The sequence below is a fragment of the Sparus aurata genome, chromosome 10 (genome assembly GCF_900880675.1).
Source record: "Sparus aurata chromosome 10, fSpaAur1.1, whole genome shotgun sequence".
Classification (NCBI taxonomy): Eukaryota; Metazoa; Chordata; class Actinopteri; order Spariformes; family Sparidae; genus Sparus; species Sparus aurata.
Window position 1 is genome coordinate 16,835,592 of NC_044196.1, and position 27,362 is coordinate 16,862,953.

Sequence of the window (27,362 nt, forward strand, 5' to 3'; positions counted from 1 at the left end):
GTGAGGACAGACTGGGGTTCTGTTGGAACATGATTTTTCAGAATGAAAACATGTATTGATAGAGGATCAAATACATTCTCCACAATCAGTACATACTGAGAATTTACTTTAAATATATACATGAACCAAAACAGCCTTTTAATGAACTGTATAATCTTCACTTTGAAAGAAATGTGATGTGACTTACTGTCTGATACTGTCAGTATGAAGGGATCACTCCAATCTGTTGAAGACTTTTCACTTTTCTTTCTGCCCTTACACCTGTAGACTCCACTGTGGGATGCAGAAACAGATCTAATGCTGTGTTCATTTTGATTTGAAGGTTTTTCTGAGCTGGTTGTTCTCCATTCATACTCCCACTCAGTGTCTCCTCCATCTTTGATCTCACATCTGAGAGTGATCGTCTCTCCTCTGTATATTTCAGACCAGTTTGGCTGCAGAGTCACAACAGCCTTGTTTGGAACTGTTCATGTTCAAGAATTCACAGTAAGGAAACAAAAAAAAGTTAAATCTACTTCATGTCTTATTTTCTAATCAATCAACAAATACAAATTAAATATATATATATCAAATATCAAACTCACCATTTTTGTAGATAGTGATTGGATCACTGTACTCTGTGTAGTAAACTGGCTCTCCTCTTCTTCCTCTGCACCAGTAGACTCCTTCCTCTGAGACTCTGATTGGTCCAGCTGAGAGTTGAGAGGTCAGAGGTTCAGATGTTTTCTCTCCTCTGTACCAGAAGTATTTCCAACCAGATGATGATGGGTTCACAGAGCAGGTCAGGGTCACACTGCCCCCTACAGGAATGTCTCTGTCATCAGCCCTCAGTTCAGCCTTTGGTCTGTTTGCTGTTTGATTTAGAACAAAGACATGAAAAAGGAAATTAATGTCACTGTGATTTACTTCAGTTTATATAGTGCAGCCCCTACAGACAAGAAATACTTGAACTGTAAGACTTAAATTTACTTTAATATTAACACTGAATTAAGTTAAAAATACTGGACACATATTAGTTTAAACCTGGCCAAGGAGCTCTCTTACATGTCATGCCTCTCTCTCTTTTCCTGGGTTTCTTAATGAATTAGCTGCTGCACTACTGAATGTTACATTTGTGAAGGTAAAACCTTGTGTTTAAGTGTTGAAGAGCCAAGTTGAACACTTTCACTGTGGTTCTTCATTGTTGATAGACAACTGTTTAATGATCAATGATGTGTAGCCTCTTATCCTTTGCAGGCTCACAGGGTGATTATCCCAGCTCACATTTGATGAGAGCGAGGTTACATCCTGGACAGACTGTCAGTCTATCACAGAGTGAACACATAACACAGACAACCACTGACACTATCACTTACAGGAAGTGTAGACTACTCAAGTGATTCATCTGAACTAACCTGACTGCTGATTAACCTGAGTTAACTCAACCAGTTGGCTGAATGTGTCTTTCACACCCAGAACCTTCTTACTGTGGAGAACAGTGTTAAAGTGCAGCATCATTCCAGCCTGGAAGTTATTTGAGATGCTTTTGTCGTTCCTGATGGAAAAACTACAGAACTCTGATTTCTGGCTGCTTTTCACTTATTTTGTTCCTGTGGTAAAAATAATCATTCAGTTCATTTAAGAGACTTCATTGTTGTTGGAGAGAAATGTTTCCTGCAGTTGGATTTAGATCAATTAAAATATTAAAACATGAAATTTTCATCATGACAGATAGTCCAACTTACATAATACTGTCAATGTGATGACATCACTCCACTCTGTTGAAGAATATGAGCCTCTTCTTCCTTTACACCTGTATTCTCCACTGTGAGACTCAGTAGCACTGATAATATTGTATTCATTGTGTGTTGGAGGTGTGTTTAAGTTGGCTGGTGACCATTCATACGTCCATTTATTAACTCCACCTCTCTGGATGTCACATCTGAGGGTGATCGTCTCTCCTCTGAATATCTGAGGCCAGGTGGTTTGAAGGGTCAAATTGGCCCTGTTGGAAACTGTTGACATAAAAATACACAGTTAGGATTCAAACAGGATTACAGTGAACAGATAAAATGCCATCATCTTCTGTTATAATCGCTGTATTCAATGTGTGAATGCATGTTGTTCTTTTCTGCAGCAAACATTTCAAAAATCAAATCATTTAGTTCAGACACTAGACTGTTTTGACCACAACAATATGGAGGAACATTTTCATCATCCCTCTTTGTTAGTCTTGTGTCTAATGTCTAGTTCATCATGCAGGCTGGATTCTAGATTTGTTAGGTTTGGTAAAAGGCCTTTATGAACATATCAACACATTATCAACATTAGGTTTCAGATTCAGATTCAGATTACTTTATTAATCCCCGGGGGGAAATAGTTTTTTGTTCAAATGCTCCGTGCAAAGTACAAATAGAAATACAGCATGAATGGAAACAAGCGATAAAGATGAAGATGTAAATAAAAATGAAATATTAAAGTAGACAATAAAATAAAATATCAAAGTAGACAATAAAATACAAATAAATAATAAAATAGTAAAGTATACAATCTGAAATATATACAATATACAATGAAATGGTTGTAGCTTTATAAATGAAATGAGAATGAATAGTTATATTGTTCGTTTTGTTTTATAAATAGCCAAATGAGTCCGAAAATCAGAGGGAGGAGTTGTACAGTTTAATGGCCACAGGTAAGAATGACTTCCTGTGGCGCTCAGTGGTGCATTCAGGAGCAATCAGTCTCTGGCTGAAGGAGCTCCTCTGTTCAACCAGAGCGTTGTGGAGAGGGTGAGAGCCGTACTGCAGCTCTCACCGCTTTACTACGTTTTACTCTCATACGTTTGAAAGTTTGTTTTACTTAAAATCTGGTTAAAATAAAATGAAATAATACTATTTTGGTATTAATAACATTAATGTTTAACTCCCAGCACAACATGCTGATTGTGTGTTTTTCCAGCCACCTCCACTTCCTCTTGTTCACAACTACAGTATTAGCAGCAGTACTGTGTAAACTTTTCCTCATGAGCAATCTCCTTAGAAAAGAGGATTTGCACAAGACAAAAAGGGAGTTCATGAAGAAAGATGTTCATCTGATATCACTGCCTGTCCAAATTGTTAAATGCATTTTACAAAACAACACAGGCTCCTTTCCACCAGTTTAAATCTAGAATAAAACAAGACAAAACAATCTCAACCACTGAGAACATTCAGCAGAACAGAGTTTGATGTCAAAGGAAACAGTCCACAAATCCTACATTCAGCTCTACGTCTTTCACCCAATTCCAGATATTGATAAATAAAACTGAACAGCAGAAAGGAAGCATCCTCAACCCACTCTTGACATGATGAAGGACATTTAAAATTTTTTTCTTTTTTCATAAAAGTGAGGGGTACTGGGCTAACATGACGATCAAACACTGTCCCTTCACACTTTGGGCATTGTTAAAGAAAGTAAAGAACGTAGGTTGTGAGAAAATAACAAATAGAAAATACTAAACTCACCAGTTTCCTTAATGACGACTTCATTACTATCAGGTGTGATGACATATGGTTCTCTTCTCCATCCTCTGCAGGTGTATTTGCCTCCATGTGAGATAACTCTGTATGATTGATCAACATTTTTGGTCTGAAGAAGAGTTTTTACAGAAGAGTCTGACGTCTGTCTGAACCACTGATATTCAAAGCCAGCAGGATCCTCCACAGAACATGTCAGTGTCACTCTGCTCCCCTCTTTTATGTCTCTCCTGTCTGCTGTCAGTGTGGCCGTACGTGCTGTTTGGTTTACAAAAAACAGGAAACATTTTGAATACTTTACACAATGTAAACCTCAATGTTTAATGAACTGATTTGTACCCTTGTTACAAAATCTACTTGAAACTGAAGACTTCAGTCTGTAAGTATGAAGAAGTAAAAAAAAAAAACTTCACTGGATGACAGTGAAATTCAACTGAAAACTGCTAAAAGCTAACATGTGGACATTTGATTTTTTGTGATGTATCATTTGGATTCTTGGTGCAGCATTTAAACAATGATAATGTTTCTTCATCACAGTGAGACAGCTTCTTACCTTTCACTCTCAGCTCTCTTTCTTCAGATTCTGTCCCATCAGCAAACTTACACTTGTACCTGCCCTCATCTGACACTGACACTGGATCAATGGTAATTTCTCCTGTAGTGGATGACTGATGGTTTTTGTTTTGAAGAGGTGATCCATCTTTGTAAAAGGTAGCTCTCATCGTACGTTGTGAAGTGCGATTCTTGCAGCTCAGAGTCACCAAGTCTCCTTCAAACAAAGTGTATTCAGAAACTTCCAGGACTGCATCAGCACCTATGTAACAGAGGTAGAGAGATGTTTTATTAATACATTCAATCAATAGAACATTTGATTTATCTGACAACATACAAGTTATTTAGCAGTGAGATTACATCAATACGAAATATGTTTCTAAACTATCAAGAACATTCAACATTAAGGGGGATTTGAGGAAGCCGTAAAAGTTTAGTTATCTATTTAGTTTAGTGCAACAATTACAGGAATTTTGCTTTGCAGTGAACACACAGGACGGGTTATTCTTATGATCGAGTCCTGTATTTGGCTTTCACAAAGAAAATATGTCACATGGTTTTTTGCGAAGACCAACATTTATTTACTTATATGAATCTCTTGATGTGAACAGCTGAACTCTGCCCTTCTTTTCTCACTTTTCTTCTCTGATTGTTTTCGTGATACTTTGACATTTGAAGGAAATCACCTCAGATTATAATGTGTACTGAGCTGTGTGAGAGAGAAACTCTACAAGAACCACAGACTGAGTCAGTCAAGGGCAGTAAACACACCATGTCACTGCCTAAAATGAGTGAGTGACAGACTGTAAGTTACTGTTTCAACTGTTGGTTCTTTCCCTTCATCAGAGTGATCTTCGTCTCCATTATTCTGCCCTTAAAATGATTAAATAGGTAACAGACTCTTTTTTTTTAATTATTTTTATTTTATTTTATCTTCCATTTGGTTAATTTACAGTTTCATATCAGGATCAGCATCAGCTCGAAATATGCAAAAGAAAGACCTGTGAACAAGTGAACTCTTTAGCAGTAAAATCACAATTTTAGTGATTTATATTCTGTTATAATTTTGTATTAGGTTTAAATAAGGTTTTGTTCATTTGATCTTTCTATCAAAACAGTTTCTTCAGCTTTTTCTACACAGCTTCAGTGAACCGAACTAAAGCAGCTTTACAGTCACTAAACTTATTCCAGTGTGAAGTCAGTGGTATCATGCAGAGCTACACTTTCCAAGTAGCTTCCTTTAACAACTGAGCACTAATCCAGTCATTTCATAATGTGCACTGAGTAAAATGAAACATATATGGAAAAACACAACTGCAAGAACAAGTGATCAAGAGTGATACAGTAGGAGACATATAGGACAAACATAATCAGTCAATATAGAAAAGATAACTAGTCACCTTCAGCATGTCCGTACAGGAGTGTATTCAGCACTAAAATAAAGATTCAAACTTCATTAGACCAGAATCAAATACAAAATCCAGGTGGAGTTTCATCAGTGGCAACTATTGTTTATCAATCAACAGTATCACACATTTTTGTGATGATATTCTGCTACACAGCTACAGAGGTGGGAAACACATTTAAAACTCTTCAATATATAGAGGCCGAGTAAAATAAGCAATACATGTGATTCCACAGCTATATACATTATACCTTAGATCATATACTGTACATGCATTGTCCAGGTATGTGAGCAAAAACTAGTGCAAAAGTAACTAGTTGAGTAATATACTTAACATAATCCTCCAATCTGAACCAAGACAAATCAGCAACAAAGGTCATGTGTACACAACTACTACACTGATATAGATACTGAACATCACATAGAAAGTCACAGATGTACTCACAGAATAACCCGAGCACACCGAGCAGAGTGTGCCCCATCTTCACATCCAGCACCCACACTGTCGGCACTATCTTGTAAATGTGAGAGCAGAGTTTTTCATCAACTTCCTCGTCTGAGTGCAGTTCTCACTCTGTTCTTGATTCCCTTTCACACAAAGCTCAAACAACTGCAGTGACGTTGACCGCAGCATCCTTTGACTCTTTTACATTTCCTGTCCACTGTGAATAAATTATTAGCTCATCTCCCTTGCCAAGGTTTGTTCCTCATCCTTATTTTACATCCAGTGAACACAAGATCAGCCCCTTCTGGTGGACCTCATGGGACCTTATCTCAGAAAGAAAATGTACAGTAATGATGATGAGAGACAATGGAACAGAGGGGAGCTTTCTGCTCTCTTCATGCTCACTTCTATTCATTAGACTATTTCTGTATTTGTCTGAGCTCAGTCACTTCCTGTGGGTGAAGTTGTGGCAAAACCACCTTAAAGTGAAGACATGCAAAGGTCATGCTCGTCTTTCTTCCTGGTCCCTCCAAATAGTCAAATTAAAAAGTGTCATAAACAGTAATTATTGCACATACATACATCAAGTAGGGTAAAAATGAGGGATAATCTAATAAAATGAACAAAATACTAACATAAAGTGTAGCGTATTTTATCGTGAGAAGGAACACGCAAAGCCAGATCTCATCAGCATGACTGAAATATCTTTCTAGATCCATATCAAATATAATGACATGATGCTAAGGTGCCGAGAATTAGACAGTGACATCATTCACACCTAAGCAGTGCTATATTTTCCTTTTTTTTTTTTTTTTTGTCTCTTGTGGTAGAAACTGAGTCGAGTAAAGCAGGGGGACATCTTCAGCTGCTAAAGATTCAAAGAACATGAAAAGTTTAAAACAAAAGAAGTTGACAGAGTTATTATCACTTAGAGAGAACTCCAACTCTTTGAGAATGAGACTCACAGGTAACCTTGACTTGGCATCCTGGGACTTCACTACAGCCGCCCTCGTCTCAGAGGTAAAAAGGAGCACATGCATTGTGTCAGTATCAGATAGTGTGGTTTGACGCCCCCCTGTGGTGATCTGTGGAAAAAGCTTTTATTTCACCTGCACAGTGACTGGAGTCTATCAAGTACACTGACTGACTTACTCATCAACCTGATGATGTTCATTTAAAATAAACTTTAAGATGTTTCATAGACCTGTCTCTGTATTAACTTAAATCACATCTCCTTATCATTGCTACCTGGTAAACTCACACTGGTACACTGTATTACCATCCTTTAAGAAGAAGAAGACTCCCTGTACAGCTCAGTGCTTCACCAGACATTGAAGACCATGCTACACACTGATTGTCTGGAGATTAAAAGGACTGGGATGAGGGGGTTCACCTGCAGATGTTTGCCATTAGGGAAGTGGTACAGGAGTCTCTTGGGTTTGGTCCTTCAGAGTTGGTGTTTGTCCATACTGTACGTGGTCCCTTGAAGCTGTTGAGGGAGAAGTGGCTGTGTGAAGGGACGGAACACAGTTTGCTGGAATATGTCAGAAACTTCAGGTTGAAACTGCGTCGGGCTTGTGAGACAGCTAGTGGAAATCTTGAGGCAGCACAGGCCCGGATGAACAGATGGTGTCGCTGTCCGGTGCTGAAGTGACGTGATGTTGGTGTCGGTGATACACAACCCGTCAAACAGCATCCATATCAAGTACATCCAGATACTTTCAGACACACTGACATTAAGGGACATGATCATTGCTACAGGGCTCTGTGGCAGTTTGGCTGTGCAGTCAAAAAAGGAATTAAAAACATAACTGACAGCTTACTGCTGGAAAACAAACTGTTTATTGATGTATAAAATATTCAAAAGATTTTAAAATATGATGAACATAAGATACTTTGAGGTGAAAAAATACACACAATACTTCTCAGTTAACTTAAAACTGACAGAGAGAAAACATACATACTGTACATGCAATAGGAGATGTTGTTTGATAGCAGATTATTACTTCTATCAAAAGTCAGTGTTGACGTCTATCCTGGATCTAACACTTAACAAAGACGCTGACTTTAAAGCTGGTACCCTGCTACACAAGCTCAAACATATCGTATCAAAGTTGCATTCAATGTTTCCTACAAAAACTGAACAAAAACAAAAGGTGACAACATAACTGTAAAAATTGAAAGTATTGATGAAGTGAGTAAATAAAACAGGGATTCTGCTTCAGTAGTCTTGTGCTAAAAGAGACAATAATAAAATCCATATGAAGCCATTATTTTACATCATCTGCTAACAAATGAACTGTACAGAATACTGAGCATGTCTCATATTTCTACAGCAGTCTAATGAAATGCTGTCAGCTGTAATAAAAACTTTGTTCTTTACCTTTAACCTCACATATAATGGTTACCTTTTCACCTTGCATAGCCATCGCTCACCTTACATACTGACATTCTCTTTTGACCTTACATATTATTACACCTGAGAATATGTGTGAGTTATGATGTGACCTGAGCGTGAACTTGTGTCAGTAACAATCTGACGTGGGGTCAGCAGTGACCTCGGCTCATTTAAGGGAACTGTGTTGGTCCAGAATAAACGTTCTGTTCTCAGGACACTTATCAGTTCACCGTAGGTACTGAGGTGTTTTCAACAGCGTCTCATCTTCTGCTCTGAACCTCCCTTTGTGTCTTATTATCATAGTATTCTATAAACTGAGACTTTCTCTGTAGCTCTTTGTTTTGGACAGCACAGCTCCACACAGTGATTCCATGAAAGCTGTCAAAGTACACAGATGTAGTTTTTCATGTTGTCGTCCGTTCCATTGGTTTAGTTGGTGCAGATTTCTTTATTGACCTGAAAGAAAAAGTAAAGTAAACAAAAAAAAAGGGTCAGGTTCATGTCAGGATTAAGGAGGATAAATGGCATTTCACTGTCCTCTCTCTCTTTCTCCCTACCACCTTTTTCTCTCCCCCCCACACCCCCTTTCTCTTTCTTGCCCCCTCTATCCCTATCCTCTGCTCTTTCTTTTTCTTCCTACCCCTCCCCTCATTCTCTTCCTCTTTCTATCCCGCTTCTCCCTCCCCCTCTGCCTTTCTCCCCCTTCTCTCCCTCTCTTTCTCTTCCTCTCCCTTCTCTCTTTCTTGCCCCTTCTCTCTCCCTCCCCCTCTCCCCTATCCTTCTTTCACCCCTCTCTCGCCCCCTCTCTCCCCTATCCTCCACGCTCTTTCTCTCCCTACCCTTCCCCTCCTTTTCTCACCCCTTTCACTCCCACTTCTCTCTCCTCCCCCCTCTCTCCCCCCCTTGTCTTTCTCCCCCTCTTTCTCCCCCCTTCTCTCTCCCTCCCCTCTCTCTTCCTCCCCCAACCCCTCTCGTTCTCTTCCCTCTCTCTTTCTCTCTCCTTCTCCCCTCTCTCTCATCCTTCTTTTACTTCCCCCTCTCTTTTATCCCCCTCTCTTCTCCCCTATTCTCCTCTTTCTCTCCCCTCTCTCTTTCCTCTCTTTCTCCCTGTCCCTCTCTCTCTCTCTCTCTCTCTCCCTGAGTGTGTGAGGAGTGTCAGGCGGTGAGAGTGGGTGCGCGATTCAGCGAGTGAAGGCCCCCACACACCGCCCAGACGTCCAACTGCCTTATCCGACCACTCTCCGACCACTCCGTTGCCTCTTGTCTGACCCGTTCGGCAGAAAAGTTGCATTGAACACACCGCTTCGACGTGCTGCCTACTCCACAGTAGCGTGTACGTTCTGCGCTTGCGCAGATGCAATAAGCGGGTGGCACTTGTGTTGTGAGTTGTAAACGAGAACCATATGCACGCAACTATCTTTACTTTCGATCAAAACGAAACTTAACTATTTCCGATAAAAACAGCTGCATACTAAACATGCAGCGAGGCATTACCAAACTAACACAAATTAATTCGTCCTGAACGGACATAACAACTAGTCTGGTGCCACTACTGCAAAACATGAAAACGGGGAATGACGGAACGGAGTGCATAGAAAAACAAAGCGCACACAGTATTCCGTCCCTCCCACACACCGCGCTGATTCGCCAGCACACCGCCAATCAGAACGGCCATTCAGCTGGCACACAACCAATCAGAGGATCAAATGGCTCAGACGTCCGACGGCCCTCCTCCTCAGACTTCGCATGCTCAGTCGGATCCGACAACGTCCGCACGGCTCCGAAAGCTTCCGACAGAGCCGAACACACCAAACATATGTGTTCCCGACCTCGTCCGAGTCTCTCCAAACGCTTCAGACGTCCAACGGTTGGGCCGGTGTGTTCCTGCCTTGAGTGTGCTTCTATCTTTTGTACGTTTATTTGTGTGTTTGCTTGTTTGTTTGTTAGTTTTTGTACTGCAGTTGTATTTTGTGTTCTAGTTTTAGCGGAGCGGTAACGACCGGCTTCGGCTGGAAGTTATGCCGACTCACAGAGTTGGAAGCGTGGGGCTGGAGATGCTCACACGCAGACACAGAGTCAAACTTCGTCCGACTGTTAATTGCTCTGTGGAGGATTGCAGTTTAGCAATCAGAGAAATAGTCGGTTACGACGGTATAAAGTCCGCATCAAGAATGAACAGTGGAGCCGTTATTTTTTTGGACAGTATTGATAAAGTAAGCACGGTTGTTGAACGAGGTGTAGTGATCCAGGACACCTTTGTTCAGGTGGTGCCGCTGGTTAATCCAGCCAAAAAGATCATTCTGTCCAAAGGTCCTCCGTTCATTAGTAATGAAATGTTGAGGAGAGAACTAGCGAGACACGGACAGTTAATGTCTCCAGTCAAACTGATTCCTCTGGGCTGTAAATCTCCACACCTGAAACATGCTGTCTCCTTCAGAAGGCAGGTCTTTATGACTCTGAAAAACAACACTGAAGAGTTACACTTGATGTTGAAATTCAGAGTAGATGATTTTGATTGTATTGTTTATGCGTCTTCAGAGAGGATGAAGTGCTTTGGCTGTGGAGTGGAGGGTCACCTCATCCGGACCTGTCCACAGAAAAAAAGATGCTGGTGCAAATAATGAGACTGCAGCAGCAGGTCCAGAACAACAAGACACACAGAACACACAACAGACTGAGCATCAAGGGGATGCTGGCTCAGGTTCTGGTGCTTCACAGGCTGGTGCTTCAGGTGCTGTTGGCATCGAGATGCTGCTGATCTAGGATCTGTCAATTCAGGTACAGCTGGTCTGGTTCCTGTTGGTTCAAGTGCTGTTGTGGAGGATACTGATCAGTCACACACTGACAGTAGAAACAGTAACACAGTCGACACACACACTTAAACTACGGAGGCAAAATGTCGGCTGGAGGAGGAAGGTGAAATGCCGATAGATGAACATTCTCTTAAAGACAATATGAAGAGAAAAGTGAGCAGTGATGCTTGTCAGCCTTCTGGGAAAGTGAAGAAAGTGTCTCTTCGCAGTGACTGTCTGCAGTCAGGTGAAAGTGAAGCTGATGAGGAGAGTGATGAAGAGTCTGTAGCTTCCTCACAGACGTGAGCTAACAGCAGGAGTGGTTACTCTTTAATGAGTATTAAGAAGTGTTTGCAAAACACTAAAGGAGCCAGGAATGTTAAAGTTGAGGAAGTGTTTCCTGATCTACAACTGTTCATTGATTCAGTGAAGGCTTTTAAGAGAAACCCTGGAGTTCTGGGGGAGAAAGCTTTCACTGACCAGGAGACTTACCGCCTGAAGAAACTGCTTCAAAAGGTCAAAAAGCAGTTGGATGATGATGAATGAGTTAAATAGTTATTCCTTTTTTTGCCTGTTTTGTTCACTCTTTTTTGTTTCACCCTTTATTTTTCTATCCTATGGGAGACATAAGAATAAGCAGCTTGAATATAAATGGAGCAAGGGATGATGGGAAAACGGCGTCTCTTTTCAAGCTGTGTTCTCTCAAAAAGCTGGATGTTATTTTGGTACAGGAGACACACAGTACTCCTGAAAACCAGACTGACTGAAGAACAGAGTGGACCGGTGAAACCTTCTTAAGCCACAAAACTAGTAACAGTTGTGGGGTTGGAATTCTTTTTTCTAGACATTTTCTTCCTCAGTCTGTAGAAACTGAAGAAGTTATTAAAGGCCGTCTGTTGAAAGTGAGAGCAGTGTGTGAAAACATAAAAATGGTGTTCATTAATATTTATGCTCCAGTTGTGGGAGTGGAGAGAGTCGTGTTTCTAGGTGTTTTAAATGAAGTGACTGAGAAATGTAATAAAGAGGAATACACATGCTAAGGAGAACTCACTGTGTATGGCCAGACTCGATGGTTTTTATTGTTTTAAGTATCATTTTAATGTATTTAAAAGTTGTGTTATCAGCCCTGTTGGTTTCTCTGATCACTCACTTGTGACAGCTTCTGTTTTTATAAAATGTGTAAAACCCAATAGTGCCTACTGGCATTTCAACAGTGCCTTACTGGAGGATAAAAACTTCAAAGAAACTTTTGTCTTTTTTTGGGAAAACCACCAAAATATGAAATCTGAGTTGTGTCTTTACAACAGTGGTGGGACTTTGGTAAAGTCCAAATTAGGCAATTTTGTCAGCAGTACGCTCAGAATGTCACAAGGATCTTGATAAGTTCAGTAAGGGCTCTAGAGTCTGAAGTGGAGGAACTCCGAGACCTAGCTGAAGCCACCGGAGATCAGAACCAGACTGAGACACTGAAAGTAAAAAAGTCTCTTTTAGCCAACTTGCTGGGTGTCTCAGCTCGGGGGGCTCTGGTTAGGTCCCGCTTTCAAAATGTAGCTCAGATGGATGTTCCATCACATTTCTTCTTTGGTCTGGAACGTAAGAATGGACAGAAGAGGTTCATTCATAGCTTAAGGTCTGACACTGGGCAGGTGCTGACTGATCACACTGAAATCCCAAAATATGCTGTCAACTTTTACAGTGAGCTGTTTAAATGTGAGCATAGAAAGGAGCAGGCAGCGTCTCACAGTTTCTACACTGGACTTCCTCAGGTTGAGCAGCAGAGTCATGTAGAGCTGGAAGCAGCTCTCTCCTCTGATGAGCTCTATGCTGCTCTGCAGAGCATGCAGAGTGGAAAAGCTCCAGGAATAGACGGTTTACCTGTTGACTTTTAGAAGTCTTTCAGGTCGGTCGTGGGGCGGGATCTGCTTTCAGTACTGAGTGACAGTCTCAGTGGAGGGTGTCTGCCGCTGAGTTGTAGGAGAGCGGTCCTGACCTTACTGCCTAAGAAAGGTGACCTGCAGCTCATTAAAAACTGGAGGCCTGTGTCGCTGCTCTGCTCCGACTATAAGCTCCTTTCCAAGGTGTTGGCGACCAGGCTGAGCAGAGTAATGGAACAAGTGATTCAGTGTGATCAGACCTGCTGTGTCCCAGGCAGCCTGATTTCTGATAATATCATTTTAATTTGTGACGTTTTAGAGATCAGTAAACTGTTTGGCCTCAAAGCTGGCATCATATCGATTGATCAAGAAAAAGCTTTTGATCATGTTGAACATGAATATTTATGGCTTACATTGAGTTCCTTTGGTTTTAGTCCTGGTTTTATTGATAAGATAAAGGTTTTATATTGTGACATTCAGAGCATCTTGAAGATAAATGGTGGTTTGAGCGCTACATTTCAGGTTCAGAGGGGAGTTAGACAAGGCTGCGCCCTCTCCAGCATGTTATACTCCTCAGCAACTGAGCCTTTGTTGCACAAACTTACAGCTGACCTTCAGGGACTGGCTATTCCAGGTTGCAATGCACCTTTAAAGTTGTCAGCCTATGCAGATGACGTGGTCTTCCTGGTAGACAGCCAGCAGGATATTGATGTTTTGGTAAGAGATGTCGTTCAGTTCGGCTCAATATCTTCAGCCAAAGTCAACTGGGACAAAAGTGAAGCTCTCAGTGTTGGTGGAGTGGAGAAAAAGCTCAGTTTGCCTGGAGGGTTGATCTGGAAGACGGGGGGGCTGAAATATTTAGGAGTGTTTTTAGGTGATCCTTCATTTGTTCTTAATAACTGGGAGAATGTTCTCGAAAAAGTGAAAGGTCGTCTTGCGAGGTGGAAATGGAATAAAGCAAAAATGTCATACAGAGGTCGAGTTCTCACTATCAACAATTTAGTATCGTCCACTTTATGGCATCGCCTGTCATGTGTTGATCCCCCACCTGATCTGCTGTCAAAGATCCAGGCTCTCTTTGTGGATTTCTTTTGGGACAAACTACACTGGGTGCCTCAGAGTGTGCTGTATCTGCCAAGGAATGAAGGAGGACAGGGCCTGATCCACCTGAGCAGCAGGGGGGCTACTTTCAGGTTCCAGTTCTTACAGATGTTTCTGTGTGGCCCTGCTGATTTAGTGTGGAGGCCGCTGGCTTGCACCATTTTATATAGGTTAGGTGGACTTGGACTCAACAGATCTTTGTTGCTAATGGATTTAAAGCAGCAGAACATAAAGGAATAACCTGTTTTTTTTTATCGTGGACTGTTTAAGGTGTGGAGGTTTTTAAAGAAGAAGAGGCTGGGACACCACAGCTCAGTGTACTGGCTGCTCCAAGAACCAGTAGTCTGTGGGACCCGTTTCAGTCCAGGCTGTCAGGTGGGATGGACTATGCACAGGCAGTTCTGTCTGTCTAATGTGGTGACTCTGGGACATGTAGTTCAGCTTGCAGGTGCAAACATGGACAATGCAACTCCTCTTGCTTTCCGCTTACAGGTGAAATCAACTGGAAGTGTGTCTGTGTTGCTCAGCAGATGGAGAGAAGCTCTCACAGACAGTGAGCGGGCTTTGTTACGGCAGTATTGTGACGGCTTTATGAAACCTGATGAGAACGACGTTTTCCCTTCGGTGAGCATTTCCCCAGACTTCAGGGACTGTACAGGATCGCTCTTAGGTAGAACTGACACTCCATGGAGAGCTCACTTAGGCCTGAGTGATGGTGTTGGACCTGAATGGAGAGCGCTGTACAAACCACCATTGATCAGAAGAGCTGCTGACCTGCAGTGGAGGGTTTTACATGGTATCATTGCTGTGAATGCATTTGTGTCTGTCGTTAACTCTGATGTGGGTCATGTCTGTCCATTTTGTCCTCATCGTGAGACTGTTTTTCATTGTTTCATGGAGTGTTGTCGACTGCTGCCTCTGTTTGCGATGTTGGAACATATTTTCTGACTATTTGGGGAGTTCTTTTCAAAACAGATGTTCATTCTGGGCTACAGGTATTCTCAGAAGAAAAAAGACAAATGCCAGCTTCTTCATTTCATTGTGGGGAGTGCAAAGATGGCCGTGTATCTGAGCAGAAGAAACAGAATAGAGACAGCTGTGGATGATGATGCTGTTTTCCTGTTTGTAAAAATGTTTAAAGCCCGTTTAAAAATAGATTTTAATTATTATAGAATGATGAAAGATCTGGAAAAGTTTTCCAGTGTGTGGTGTTATAAACATGTGCTCTGCAGTGTTGTTGATGAAGAGCTGTTCTTTGGACGTGTACTGAGATGATTTGGATTCTATGAATCTATAATATATTGAACATTTAATAAAATACTGTTAAATTCAAAAAAAAATTCTCCCCCCTTCCCCCCTCTCTCTTCCTCCCCCTCTCTTTCTCTCCCCTCTCTCTCCATCTCTCCATCTCTCCTTCCTCTCTCTCCCCTTCTCCCCCCGCCACTCTCTCAATAAAGAATTGACTCTTAGCAGTGTTTTTAAGATCAATAAAAGAATGTGTGAGATGTTGGATTAATTTGAAATGTAAACATGTTTTAAACTTAAATGATTGTCAGTTAATCATTTACAGTTAATTGTCTGATTCTAGTATTTCTAACAGCTCCATGGTAAATAAAAAGGTATAAACTGTACCATGTTCAGCTTCTTGACGGCCTCTGATTGTTTCATAGAGACAAACATCACCTACAGAGAAATAAATATCAAGCCAAGGTTAGTTTAATCAGTTTAACTGTATACAACACATTAATCATGTGAGACCTCAGATTGTTTTTATCATTTGAAATGTGTTTATAGGGTCAAAAAGACTGAGACCACGCAACAGTTCTACTTTGCATTTGTTTTAAAGCCCCTGTACAGAGTTTTTAACTGGATATAGAAAAGTCTCTGGTTTGTGCTGATGTGTCTCTGTTACCTACAACAGCAAATGAGCCCATCAGCGTGAAGATACGCTTTTTCTAAGTAGTCTAATTCTATACCTCTGAAAGGCCTTGGTCGGGTCGGACCACTGACGAAACGATTTACGGCAGTCAGACCGGAACTGACGACATTCAGGATACGGCATAGCTGTTTTGTTGCTACGCTAGCCAGTGCTAACCGACCTAAAACTTTTGTCATGGCTGATAATGAGACAAAGAAAAGAAAAAGAATTCGAACAGAAGACCAACGAAAGGCCTAGAGGGAATCCGAACGAGCTAGGGCTAAAACACGGATAAACATTGGCGATTCCTTCCAGAGATGGAGGGAGTTGCGGGGCTTGAAGGGAGGGTCGGATCCATAATGCCCGATTCCTCCTAGACAGGTTTGTAAATTTTATTTCATTTATGAAATGTAATGCGGGACGTAGTTTACAGCAATACCTGAATTTATGTTGTTACAACAAAGCTGGCTAACATTACCACTAGATCAGCTCTAGATACTACACTCGTGAAAACGACAACAAACGTCTTAGATCACGCATCCATTTCAGCTGTGTGTATCAGCCCAGCCGACCTGCAACGATGCATCGGTAATATCCTCTGTCATTATAATGATTCAGTTTCTTACTTGGAACAAAACATCCATCACAATCACTGTGACTTTGCTGTAACGCTAGCTCTGTAGCACCGTGGGTAATATATATATAGCTGGCAAATTGCAGTGCAACAGCAGCATTACTTTGTTTCACCGGCGGCATATTATATTAAGGAGAAATACAAATAGACACATTACCTCGTCCATATGCACGCTGCAGATAGCTGCTAAAAAAGTTTTTAAAAACGTTTTCAAAGCAAGTCCCGTCTTCTTTCTGACGTTTCCAAAACAAATCTACACGCGCCGGCCAGACAAACGTCTTTACAACAGTGGGCGCTAGAGCTCATGGGAAATGCAGTCTTCTTTCCGGCAAAACACTACCGCTTTCGTCCAGTGGGGCCGCCAAAATCAACACTAAATGAAAAGTATGTACAGGGGCTTTAAATAAAAAGGTATAAACTGTACCGTGTTCAGCTTCTTGATGGCCTCTGATTGTTTCATAGAGACAAACATCACCTACAGAGAAATAAATATCAAGACAAAGTTAGTTTAATCAGTTTAACTGTATACAACACATCAATCATGTGAGACCTCAGATTGTTTTTATCATTTGAATCTGGTATTTCTTAATCCACCTCCAGTCTGTTGTCTTGCTTCACAAACTAAGAAGTAGTTTAGGAACAGCTGATCGTCCTCGAGACGACTACAAGACAGTTTTCCTTTGTCAGACTTCAGCTGACTGGATTCTTGTGTGTGTATTTATCAAATTCTGTATATGTAATGAAGTTGCTTTTCTATCTTTCAGGGAACGAAGCTTGATTTATTGATCTTCTGATAGTGTGTGATGTGGAATTATCCATCCTATGAGTTTACATAAACAGCAGCCTTGGTTTGTCAGAGATCTGTTTTGTAAACATTTCTACAGCAGCTTCTAACTGCTGAGTTTGCAAAGACCATGAGAGATATAAACTCATAGATCAGACGTCACTACGCCCTCATCCATACCTTATCAGGCCTAACCTTTATACAGGGTATGTACCACAACCTTCTCCCACAGTGTGGTCACGTTGGGTCTGTCTGATCGTGCTTTGGATACAACTGATCCAGTTTCTGTGAAGTGTTTTACAGTTTATATTGTTACATGCACTGCTCCTTTAGAAACCTAGAGTCTGGAAATGATTTGATGCTCAGACTCACACTTTCTTAGCACTTTCTGATAATTTCCAGGTTTACGTGACAATATTAGAGATTTTCAATGGTCTCAGACTTTTGGACCCCCACTGTATAAGTATATAAGATTAGATTTATAAGATTAGTTTAACTGCTTACCATGGAGGAGAGTGGAGTAATGATCATTTTCAGTGTCCTCACGATCTGTGTTGGCGCTCTCAGACTGGACTGGTCTACAAAACGTATCAGATACAGTACATTTAAATAGGAACATAAAAATGTGTTGATGTTATGTTCAAAATGACATGAGAGAGTGTTGCACCTACCTGACAAAGCATGAATCTGTGAAAAAGACATTTGTTGTTAGATGTGTAACTCAGTCTAAAATATGTCATTTCAGACAAATAAATATGCTCAAGGATTGTCAAGAAGTCACTTACAGTTAAATTAAATTGTCTTTTTCTAGTATTTCTAACAGCTCCATGTTAAATAAAAAGGTATAAACTGTACCATGTTCAGCTTCTTTACGTCCTCTGATTGTTTCATAGAGACAAACATCACCTACAGAGAAATAAATATCAAGACAAGGTTAGTTTACAATACTCATTAAACAAACTAAGACTTTTTAGATTACTTTAAATATAATATGTAAAAAAATAAAGATTAGTTTAACTGCTTACCATGGAGGAGAGCAGAGTAATTATCATTCTCGCAGTCAACATGTTCTGTGTTGGCGCTCTCAGACTGGACTGGTCTACAACACGTATCGGATACAAGACATTTGAATAGGAACGTAAAAATGTGTTGATGTTATGTTCAAAATGAGATGAGAGAGTGTTGCACCTACCTGACCAAGCATGAATCTGTGAAAAGAGACATTTGTTGTTAGATGGTTGTTATACTGCTGTTCTACCTCATGAGATCAGAGTATGTGTGTGTATTTGAATAATTCAAAAACATTTAATAACAGAAGAAGAAGGTCTCACCATTGGACGCTCTGTAGCAAAACAAAACGAGCAGAGGAATAACAAGAAGGATTCCACAAATCAGCCCAACAATCAACAGAACAGGAACTGAAGAGTTTTCAGGCCTGGACACTGCTGTAAAGATAGTAGATATAAACTATTAATAAACTTATATAACATGTTTGTAAAACTGACTTTACAAAGTGCTTTAATTAATATCAGAGTCAACGGAATCCAACAGATGAAGGTGTCTGAAACTAATGTTTGTCTTCTTAATTTGCAGCTCAGACTAACAGAATCTCCCTCAGTCACAGGACGGGCAGGGCTCAGCAGGATCATATTTTTATCTGTTAAACAGTCAAAGAATACGAGGTTTCAGTCAGAGATCAGCTGGTCGAGGAACTTGAGAATGAGTGGATGTAGACAGATGAGAAAAGATACATATATATTTTATCTTCATACACCTTGTGTGTCTTACTGTTCAAGAACCCTTTCAGCTGCTGAATCTGCAACCTCACAGCTAAATGTCACTAAATCCTTCACACTGGACTTTAAATGGTGATCATGGACCTAAAAACTGAAGAACAGATCAGCCGCAAATGTGCTAAATTTAAACACGGTTAAAATCGCAGTCTAATTAAACACTGAACTATGTTTATTAAGTGAAAACAATTAATTACCAGAGAGATCATGAAGCAGAGTGTTGGGAGGAACTCTTAACATATCAGTGTACTGTACTCCTCAACACACAAAGGGATGTTCGAAATAATAAGTCAAAGAAAAACAAAATATAATAAAATCATACTCTGTATAGTGATGTTGACTGCATTGCTGAACTCTCCTGATCCAGACTCACACCAGTACACTGCATCACTGAGCCAGTTAGTGTTCAGTTTGCATGTAGATCCAGTCATTGTCCTCCAGGTGGTGCAGTCTGACATGTATCTGTCCTCAGGTGATACCCTCATCACTCTCCACTCAGTAGAGTTTCCCTCACAGCTCAGTGAGACAGCGTCAGAGGTGAAGTGTTGAGCTCTGTCAGGACTCACTGTGAGAGACGCTGATGAGTGAAAATCTGAAAAACAACATGTGATAAGAGTTCAAACAGAGCACAGAGATCTTTAGATATGAAATGCCTCAATTCAAATAGTCTTTAGCTTTGTTTTTGTTTTTATTGCAACAAAGTTCAGTATTTTGACCTTTTGCTCTCATTTTAAGTACATTTTAAATGAGATAAAGAGATTCAGTATCCAGACTAAAAGTACTTTTTACAAAAGAGAGTAAAGGTTTAGCCAAGATATCATATCTCTCTGTTTGTGTTTCAGGTTAAAGAGTGAGGACAGAAGGAAGTTTGGCGTTGTGAAGTTTAGCGTGTAGGAAGTAGTAGTAGGAAACAAGTAAATTCCGCCCAGTAAGGTGGAAAGTGTGACGTTTAGTTAGACGCTAGCGAGAGAGACAAGATCATAAGACCACAGTAAATTAATATTCCTTTTTTCCAAGATACTGTATGTTTATAATCATTTTTACAAAAGATGAGCAGAGCTGATATAACATCTGTTTCTTAAGAGATAGAAACAGACTGACCTGTAAACCAGACAAACTTAGGTTGACTGTAATCAGTGTAATACACTGGATCTCCTCTTCCAGCTCTGCACACATATCCTGCTGTGTGTGTCTGTCCATGAACAATGTAGGAATCCTGTTCAGTCCCACTGCTGCTGCCAGGTAGCAGCTCATAGCTGTAGGAGTTGTCTGATGGATCAGGAACAGTCTTATACCAGTAGAACCTCCATCCTGCAGATTGATCTTTAACACTGCAGTTCAGAGTTACTGAGGCTCCAGCACTCAGCCATGATGGAGACACAGTGAGGACAGACTGGGGTTCTGGTGGAAAATGATTTTTTTAAATGAGAACATGTATTGATAGAGGATCAAATACATTCCACACAACCAGTACACTATAATATGATGTGTTATCTTCACTTTGAAAGAAATGTGATGTGACTTACTGTCTGATACTGTCAGTTTGAAGGGATCACTCCAATCTGTTGAAGACTTTTCACTTTTCTTTCTGCCCTTACACCTGTAGACTCCACTGTGGGATGCAGAAACAGATCTAATGCTGTGTTCATTTTGATTTGAAGGTTTTTCTGAGCTGGTTGTTCTCCATTCATACTCCCACTCAGTGTCTCCTCCATCTTTGATCTCACATCTGAGAGTGATCGTCTCTCCTCTGTATATTTCAGACCAGTTTGGCTGCAGAGTCACAACAGCCTTGTTTGGAACTGTTCATGTTCAAGAATTCACAATAAGGAAACAAAAATGAAAAAGTTAAATCTACATCATGTATTTTTTTTTATCAATCCATAAATATAAATACAATATATGTTTTAAAATTCTGTTTCCAAAACAAAATTCCAACTCACCATTTTTGTAGATACTGACTGAATCACTGTACTCTGTGTAGTAAACTGGCTCTCCTCTTCCTCCTCTGCACCAGTAGACTCCTTCCTCTGAGACTCTGATTGGTCCAGCTGAGAGTTGAGAGGTCAGAGGTTCAGATGTTTTCTCTCCTCTGTACCAGAAGTATTTCCAACCAGATGATGATGGGTTCACAGAGCAGGTCAGGGTCACACTGCCCCCTACAGGAATGTCTCTGTCATCAGCCCTCAGTTCAGCCTTTGGTCTGTTTGCTGTTTGACTTAGAACAAAGACATAAAAAAGGAAATTAATGTCTCTGTGATTTACTTCAGTTTATATAGTGCAGCCCCTACAGACAAGAAATACTTGAATTGAGACTCACATTTCAATTAATATTAACAATGAATTAATTCATTAATACTGGACACATACAGGTGAAACTTGAAAAATTAGAATATTATGCAAAAGTTCATTTATTTCAGTAATTCAACTTAAAAGGTGAAACTAATATATTATTTAGACTAATTACATGCAAAGTGAGATATTTCAAGCCTTTATTTGTTGTAATTTGATGATTATGGCTTACAGCTTATGAAAACCCCAAATTCAAAATCTCAGAAAATTAGAATATTGTGAAAAGGTTCAATATTGTATGCTCAAAGTGTCACACTCTAATCAGCTAATTAATCCAAAACACCTGTGTAACATATTGTGTTCATAAGCACCAGTGTTGATAACTGCACCTGCTGTGGCTGTGTGACGTCATGACTCTTGTATGTCCTAGCGGGCTACCGTAGGAATGCGTGCGGTGTGAAGGTAAACACAGTTCAGCTCTGTGCTCATGTGAGGTTCTTTCAGCAATACATTACAACCTGCAAAGGGTTCCTGAGACTTTAAATGGACTCTCAGTCTGGTTCACTAGAATTCACAATCATGGGGAAGACTGCTGACCTGACAGTTGTGCAGAAAACCATCATTGACACCCTCCACAAGGAGGGAAAGCCTCAAAAGGTAATTGTAAAAGAAGTTGGATGTTCTCAAAGTGCTGTATCAAAGCACATTAATAGAAATATAAGTGGAAGAGAAAAGTGTGGAAGAAAAAGGTGCACAAGCAGCAGGAATGACTGCAGCCTGGAGAGGATTGTCAGGAAAAGGCCATTCAAAAGTGTGGAGGAGCTTCACAAGGAGTGGACTGAAGCTGGAGGTACTGCATCAAGAGCCACCACACACAGACGGATCCTGGACATGGGCTTCAAGCCGCTCCTGAACAACAAACAACATCAGAAGTGTCTTACCTGAGCTAAAGAAAAAAAAGAACTGGTCTGTTGCTCAGTGGTCCAAAGTCCTCTTTTCTGATGAGAGCAAATGTTGCATCTCATTTGGAAACCAAGATCCCAGAGTCTGGAGGAAGAATGGAGAGGCACACAATCCAAGATGCTTGAAGTCCAGTGTGAAGTTTCAACAGTCTGTTGATGTGGGGAGCCATGTCATCTGCTGGTGTCATCACTGTGCTTTATTAAGTCCAGAGTCAACGCAGCCGTCTACCAAGACATTTTAGAGCACTTCATGCTTCCTTCAGTAGACAAGCTTTATGGAGATGCTGACTTCATTTTCCAGCAGAAAAGTACCAAAACCTGGTTCAATGACCATGAGATTACTGCGCTTGACTGGCCAGCAAACTCACCTGACCTGAACTCCATAGAGAATCTATGGGGCACTACCAAGAGAAAGATGAGAGACATGAGACCGAACAATGCAGAAGAGCTGAAGGTCCTTTGCAGGCTCACAGGGTGATTATCCCAGCTCACATTTGATGAGAGCGAGGTTACATCCTGGACAGACTGTCAGTCTATCACAGAGTGAACACATAACACAGACAACCACTGACACTATCACTTACAGGAAGTGTAGACTACTCAAGTGATTCATCTAAACTAACCTGACTGCTGATTAACCTGAGTTAACATAAGACACTTCATTAATGTTGGAGATAAATGTTTCCTGCTGTTTAATTTAGATAAATTAAAACAAAACATTTTTCAGTACGAATGACAGATAGTCCAACTTACATGATACTGTCCATTTGATGGCGTCGCTCCACCGTGTTGAGGAATATGAGTCTCTTCTTCCTTTGCACCTGTAGTCTCCACTGTGAGCCTCAGTAGCACTGATAATCCTGTATTCATTGTATGTTAGAGGTGTGTTTAAGTTGTTTTTGGTCCATTCATACGTCCATGTATTAATTCGACCTCTCTGGATCTCACATCTGAAGGTGATCGTCTCTCCTCTGAATATCTGAGGCCAGTTGGGTTGAAGGGTCAAAGTGGGCCTGTTGTAAACTGTTGACATAAAAATACACAGTTAGGATTCAAACAGGATTAAACACTGAACAGATAAAATGCCATCATCTTCTGTTATAATCACTGTAATAATTATGTGAATGCATGTTGTTTTGTTCTGCAGCAAACATTTCAATATCCAATCATTTAGTTCAGACACTAGACTGTTTTGACCACAGCAATATGGAAGAACAATTTCTTTATCCGTTTTTGTGAGTCTTGTATTTAATGTCTAGTTCAGCCTGTAGGCTGGATTCTGTTTTTTTTTTTTTAATAAATGTTTGTTAAGAGGTCTTCATGAACACATCAACACCTTTTCAACATTAGGATTTAAAGTCTATTCTGTTAAAATCTGGTTAAATAAACACATGTAGTGATTTTGGCATTAATAACATTAATGTTTAACTCCCAGCACAACATGCTGATTGTGTGTTTTCCCAGCCACCTCCACCATTAGCAGCAGTACAGTGTAAACTTTTCCTCATGAACAATCTCCCAATGCCAGATATTGATAAATAAAACTGAACAACATAAAGGAAGCATCCTCAAATCTTTGTTTCTGTTAACAAAGTGAAGGAGGTCAAACCAGTAGCTCATTGTTGACATGATGAAGGAGATTTAAAGGAGTCATCACCCGGAAATCGCAATTTCTCTCGTTAAATCATGCATATTGGTGTTGGACCTCTGTTGAAACTTGCCTGAAAAGCTGGAGTTTGAAAGTGGCTTATTTTTTTCGCTTTGGCTCTTTTTCTGAACAGGAATAGCGCACAATAGTGCGCGTTCCTAAAGCACGAGATTTTGACTCTGCTCCTGTGGTGACGTTACCACAGGAGGCTACTTGCATATGCATCGGCTCACAGCCGTCCTCAGCCAGAGTGAGCACGCAGAATCTGCTTATTTCTCTGTCATTTTCACGCCATACATCGTCACCGCCAGCATTAAAACTCAGGTCTTACATGTAAAACACGAGTGTGAAAAGTAAGAAGGAAAAAAAAAGAATTTACCATTCAGAGACATCCTGCTGTAAACCTGTCTCTCCACCGTCTCTGCCTCTTCACTCTCCCGTTCGGTTTCCGACTCAGGCTCGTACATAAATGCCTGAATTCCGTAAGGTTCGTTATTTAGTGTGTGCGCCATGACAGGGGGCTGTTTATGTTTTGGAGTCTGTGTGCATGCAGGCTCGCCCCCCATTCCGGCTCTGTCCTTCCTGCGGCCAATCAACGCGCGCCTCATTACATATTAATACAATGCACATCCGGACCGGTCAAAACCTCGCGCATAATCTCGCGTGAGAAAGTCGCGGTATGAAAAAGTGTCAGAACAAGCTCTATGTTTGATTTTTTTTTTTTTTTTCTAATAAGTTTTAAGAATTGATCCAAAGCGATCCAAGAGGGACTGGATATGTAAAAAACCGGGTGATGACTCCTTTAAACAGTTTTCTTTCTTTTGTTTTCAGAAAAGTGAGAGGTACTGAACTAACATGACTAACAATCACTTTCTCTTCACACTTTGGTCATTATTTAAGTACATAAAGACTGTAGGTTGTTTAATCCATTAGAAAATACTAAACTCACCAGTTTCCTCAATGATGACTTCATTACTATCAGGTATGACGACATATGGTTCATTTCTCCATCCTCTGCAGGTGTATTTGCCTTGTGAGATAACTCTGTTTGATTCATCAACATTTTGAGTATGAGGAGGAGTTTCTCCAGCAGAGTCTGACGTCTGTCTGTACCACTGATATTTGAATCCAGCAGGATCCTCCACAGAACATGTCAGTGTCACTCTGCCCGCCAGTGGTATGATTGTCCTGTCTGCTGTCAGTGTGACTCCACGTCTACCTGCTGTTTGGTTTAGAAAAACAATAAAACAAGGAAATTACTGTCATGGACATGCCATCAAAAATGCTTTTACATTTCCACATAACACAATGAAAACACTTATTGTTTCAATGAACTGATTTGATCTGACAATTTGACACCACAAACAGCTGCAAGTTCAGAAAACAAAGTTGTTCACATCAAGATAAATATGTTACAATACTAAACACATTTCTAGAGACCACTAGTAGTAAAAGACTGTACCCAATATCTGAAATAATAACCAATTATTTGGATTCTTGGTGCAGCATCTAAAACAATAATAATGTTTTGTCATCACAGTGAGACAGCTTCTTACCTTTCACTCTCAGCTCTCTTTCTTCAGATTCTGTCCCATCAGCAAACTTACACTTGTACCTGCCCTCATCTGGCACTGACACTGGATCAATGGTCATTTCTCCTGTTGTGGATGACTGATGGTTTCTGTTTTGAAGAGGTGATCCATCTTTGAAAAAGGTAGCTGTCATCGTACGTTGTGAAGTACGATGTTTACAGCGCAGAGTCACCAAGTCTCCTTCAAACAAAGTGAATGCAGGAACTTCCAGGACTGCATCAGCACCTATGTAACAGAGGTAGAGAGATGTTTTATTAATACATTCAATCAATAGAACATGTGATTTATCTGACAACATACAAGTTATTTAGCAGTGATATTACATCAATACGAAATATGTTTCTAAACTATATCAAGGACATTCAACATTAAGGAGGATTTGAGGAAGCAGTAAAAGTTTGTAATACTTTGACATTTGAAGCAAATCACCTCAGATTACAATGTGTACTAATCTGTGTGAGAGAGAAACTCTACAAGAACCACAGACTGAGTCAGTCAAGGGCAGTAAACACACCATGTCACTGCCCAAAATGAGTGAGTGACTGAGTGACAGACTGTAAGTTACTGTATCACACAACCATGAACAGTGTTAGGCCATAAGAAGAAGAAGAAGAAGAATGAAATTATAAATTTTTTTCCACCACTGCCTCTCTTATGTCCTCTTTTTTCTTTGCTCCTGACTGCAGTGAAGGAATGTTGAGACAAATGTTCAGAGAAGTTGTTAAGTGCTTTTTTACAGATGACTCATCTGGACTCTAGTTTTTGAAGACAAGTGTCTGTTGGACATTAGATACAACACCAAAACTGACACTGTGCTGAAGGACACATATATGAGGTAAATAAGAGGCAGAACTGCGCCCCCTGCTGTCTAAAGGGAGCCTCCGCAGAGTGGGTCGATGTGCCAGAGAGAGAAAGGGAGACTTTTGTTGGATTATCAATGTTGCCGATTCTGCCAGGAGTTGGGAGCTTGACAGTGTGCGTTCAGAGACCAGTGAGTGTGATTTTTATGGTTGTTTATTACTTTATTTTATTCCTTATGTTTATATATACTAGTGCAGTGCCCGTAGGAAGCATGTATTCCTATAGAAAAGTGGGAGGTTAAGTAGCTTTTTCATGGATGGCCAAATGAGGCTGTGTTTGAAGGTGGGACGTCAGGTATATAATTGGCTGTTTTTGACTACTTTTGATTATACCATTATATTTCACCTTAGAAACTATTTAGCTTGCCTTATTTGGTGTCAGTCCTTGCTCAGTGTGATTATTTTCAGCACAACCTCACATGTGTGACTGTACAGTTATTTTTTCATTTTAACATACTATATTAACACTATGGACCTAAAATCACAAAATAACATAAAATCACAGTAGGAAAAAGTTGGATTTTTTACTGTGAAAACCACAAATGTGTTTAATGAACCAAGTGCATTGGTTATAATGCAAATATAAATTGTTGTTTGCTAAACTGGTGCATAAGTTTTTGAAATTTACAAAGTCCGGTTTTGGACGTGCCGGTGCGTCCGGTCCGTCGACTCGGTAGGTGGGCCGTGTGGGTTGTAGACCCAGTAGACAGCTGGCGTCTTGAGGCCGAGGAGTTTCCGCGATAATCACATGATCACTCGCGTCCGCAGTTATAGGTCTGTGTCATAAAACAACAACACAAAGTGTTCCCGACCAA

General features: G+C 40.5%; 1 protein-coding gene and 1 long non-coding RNA gene across 2 annotated transcripts in view; both read right to left on the reverse strand.

Moving 5' to 3' along the window:
• The window catches only part of LOC115589408 (obscurin-like), a 68,374-nt gene extending 64,155 nt beyond the window's left edge, over positions 1 to 4,219 (reverse strand). Inside the window, exon 1 of the mRNA XM_030430250.1 lies at positions 4,051 to 4,219. Coding sequence (XP_030286110.1) covers positions 4,051 to 4,219 — 169 coding nt within the window. The remainder of the gene's footprint in view (positions 1 to 4,050) is intronic.
• Positions 4,220 to 20,307: 16,088 nt separating this feature from the next.
• LOC115590511 (uncharacterized) lies at positions 20,308 to 21,147 on the reverse strand. The gene is made up of 3 exons (XR_003985755.1): positions 21,137 to 21,147; positions 20,720 to 20,995; positions 20,308 to 20,594 (listed from the first exon to the last, which is right to left on the reverse strand). It is a non-coding gene; the product is annotated as an uncharacterized LOC115590511 (long non-coding RNA).
• Between the last annotated feature and the right edge of the window lie 6,215 nt (positions 21,148 to 27,362).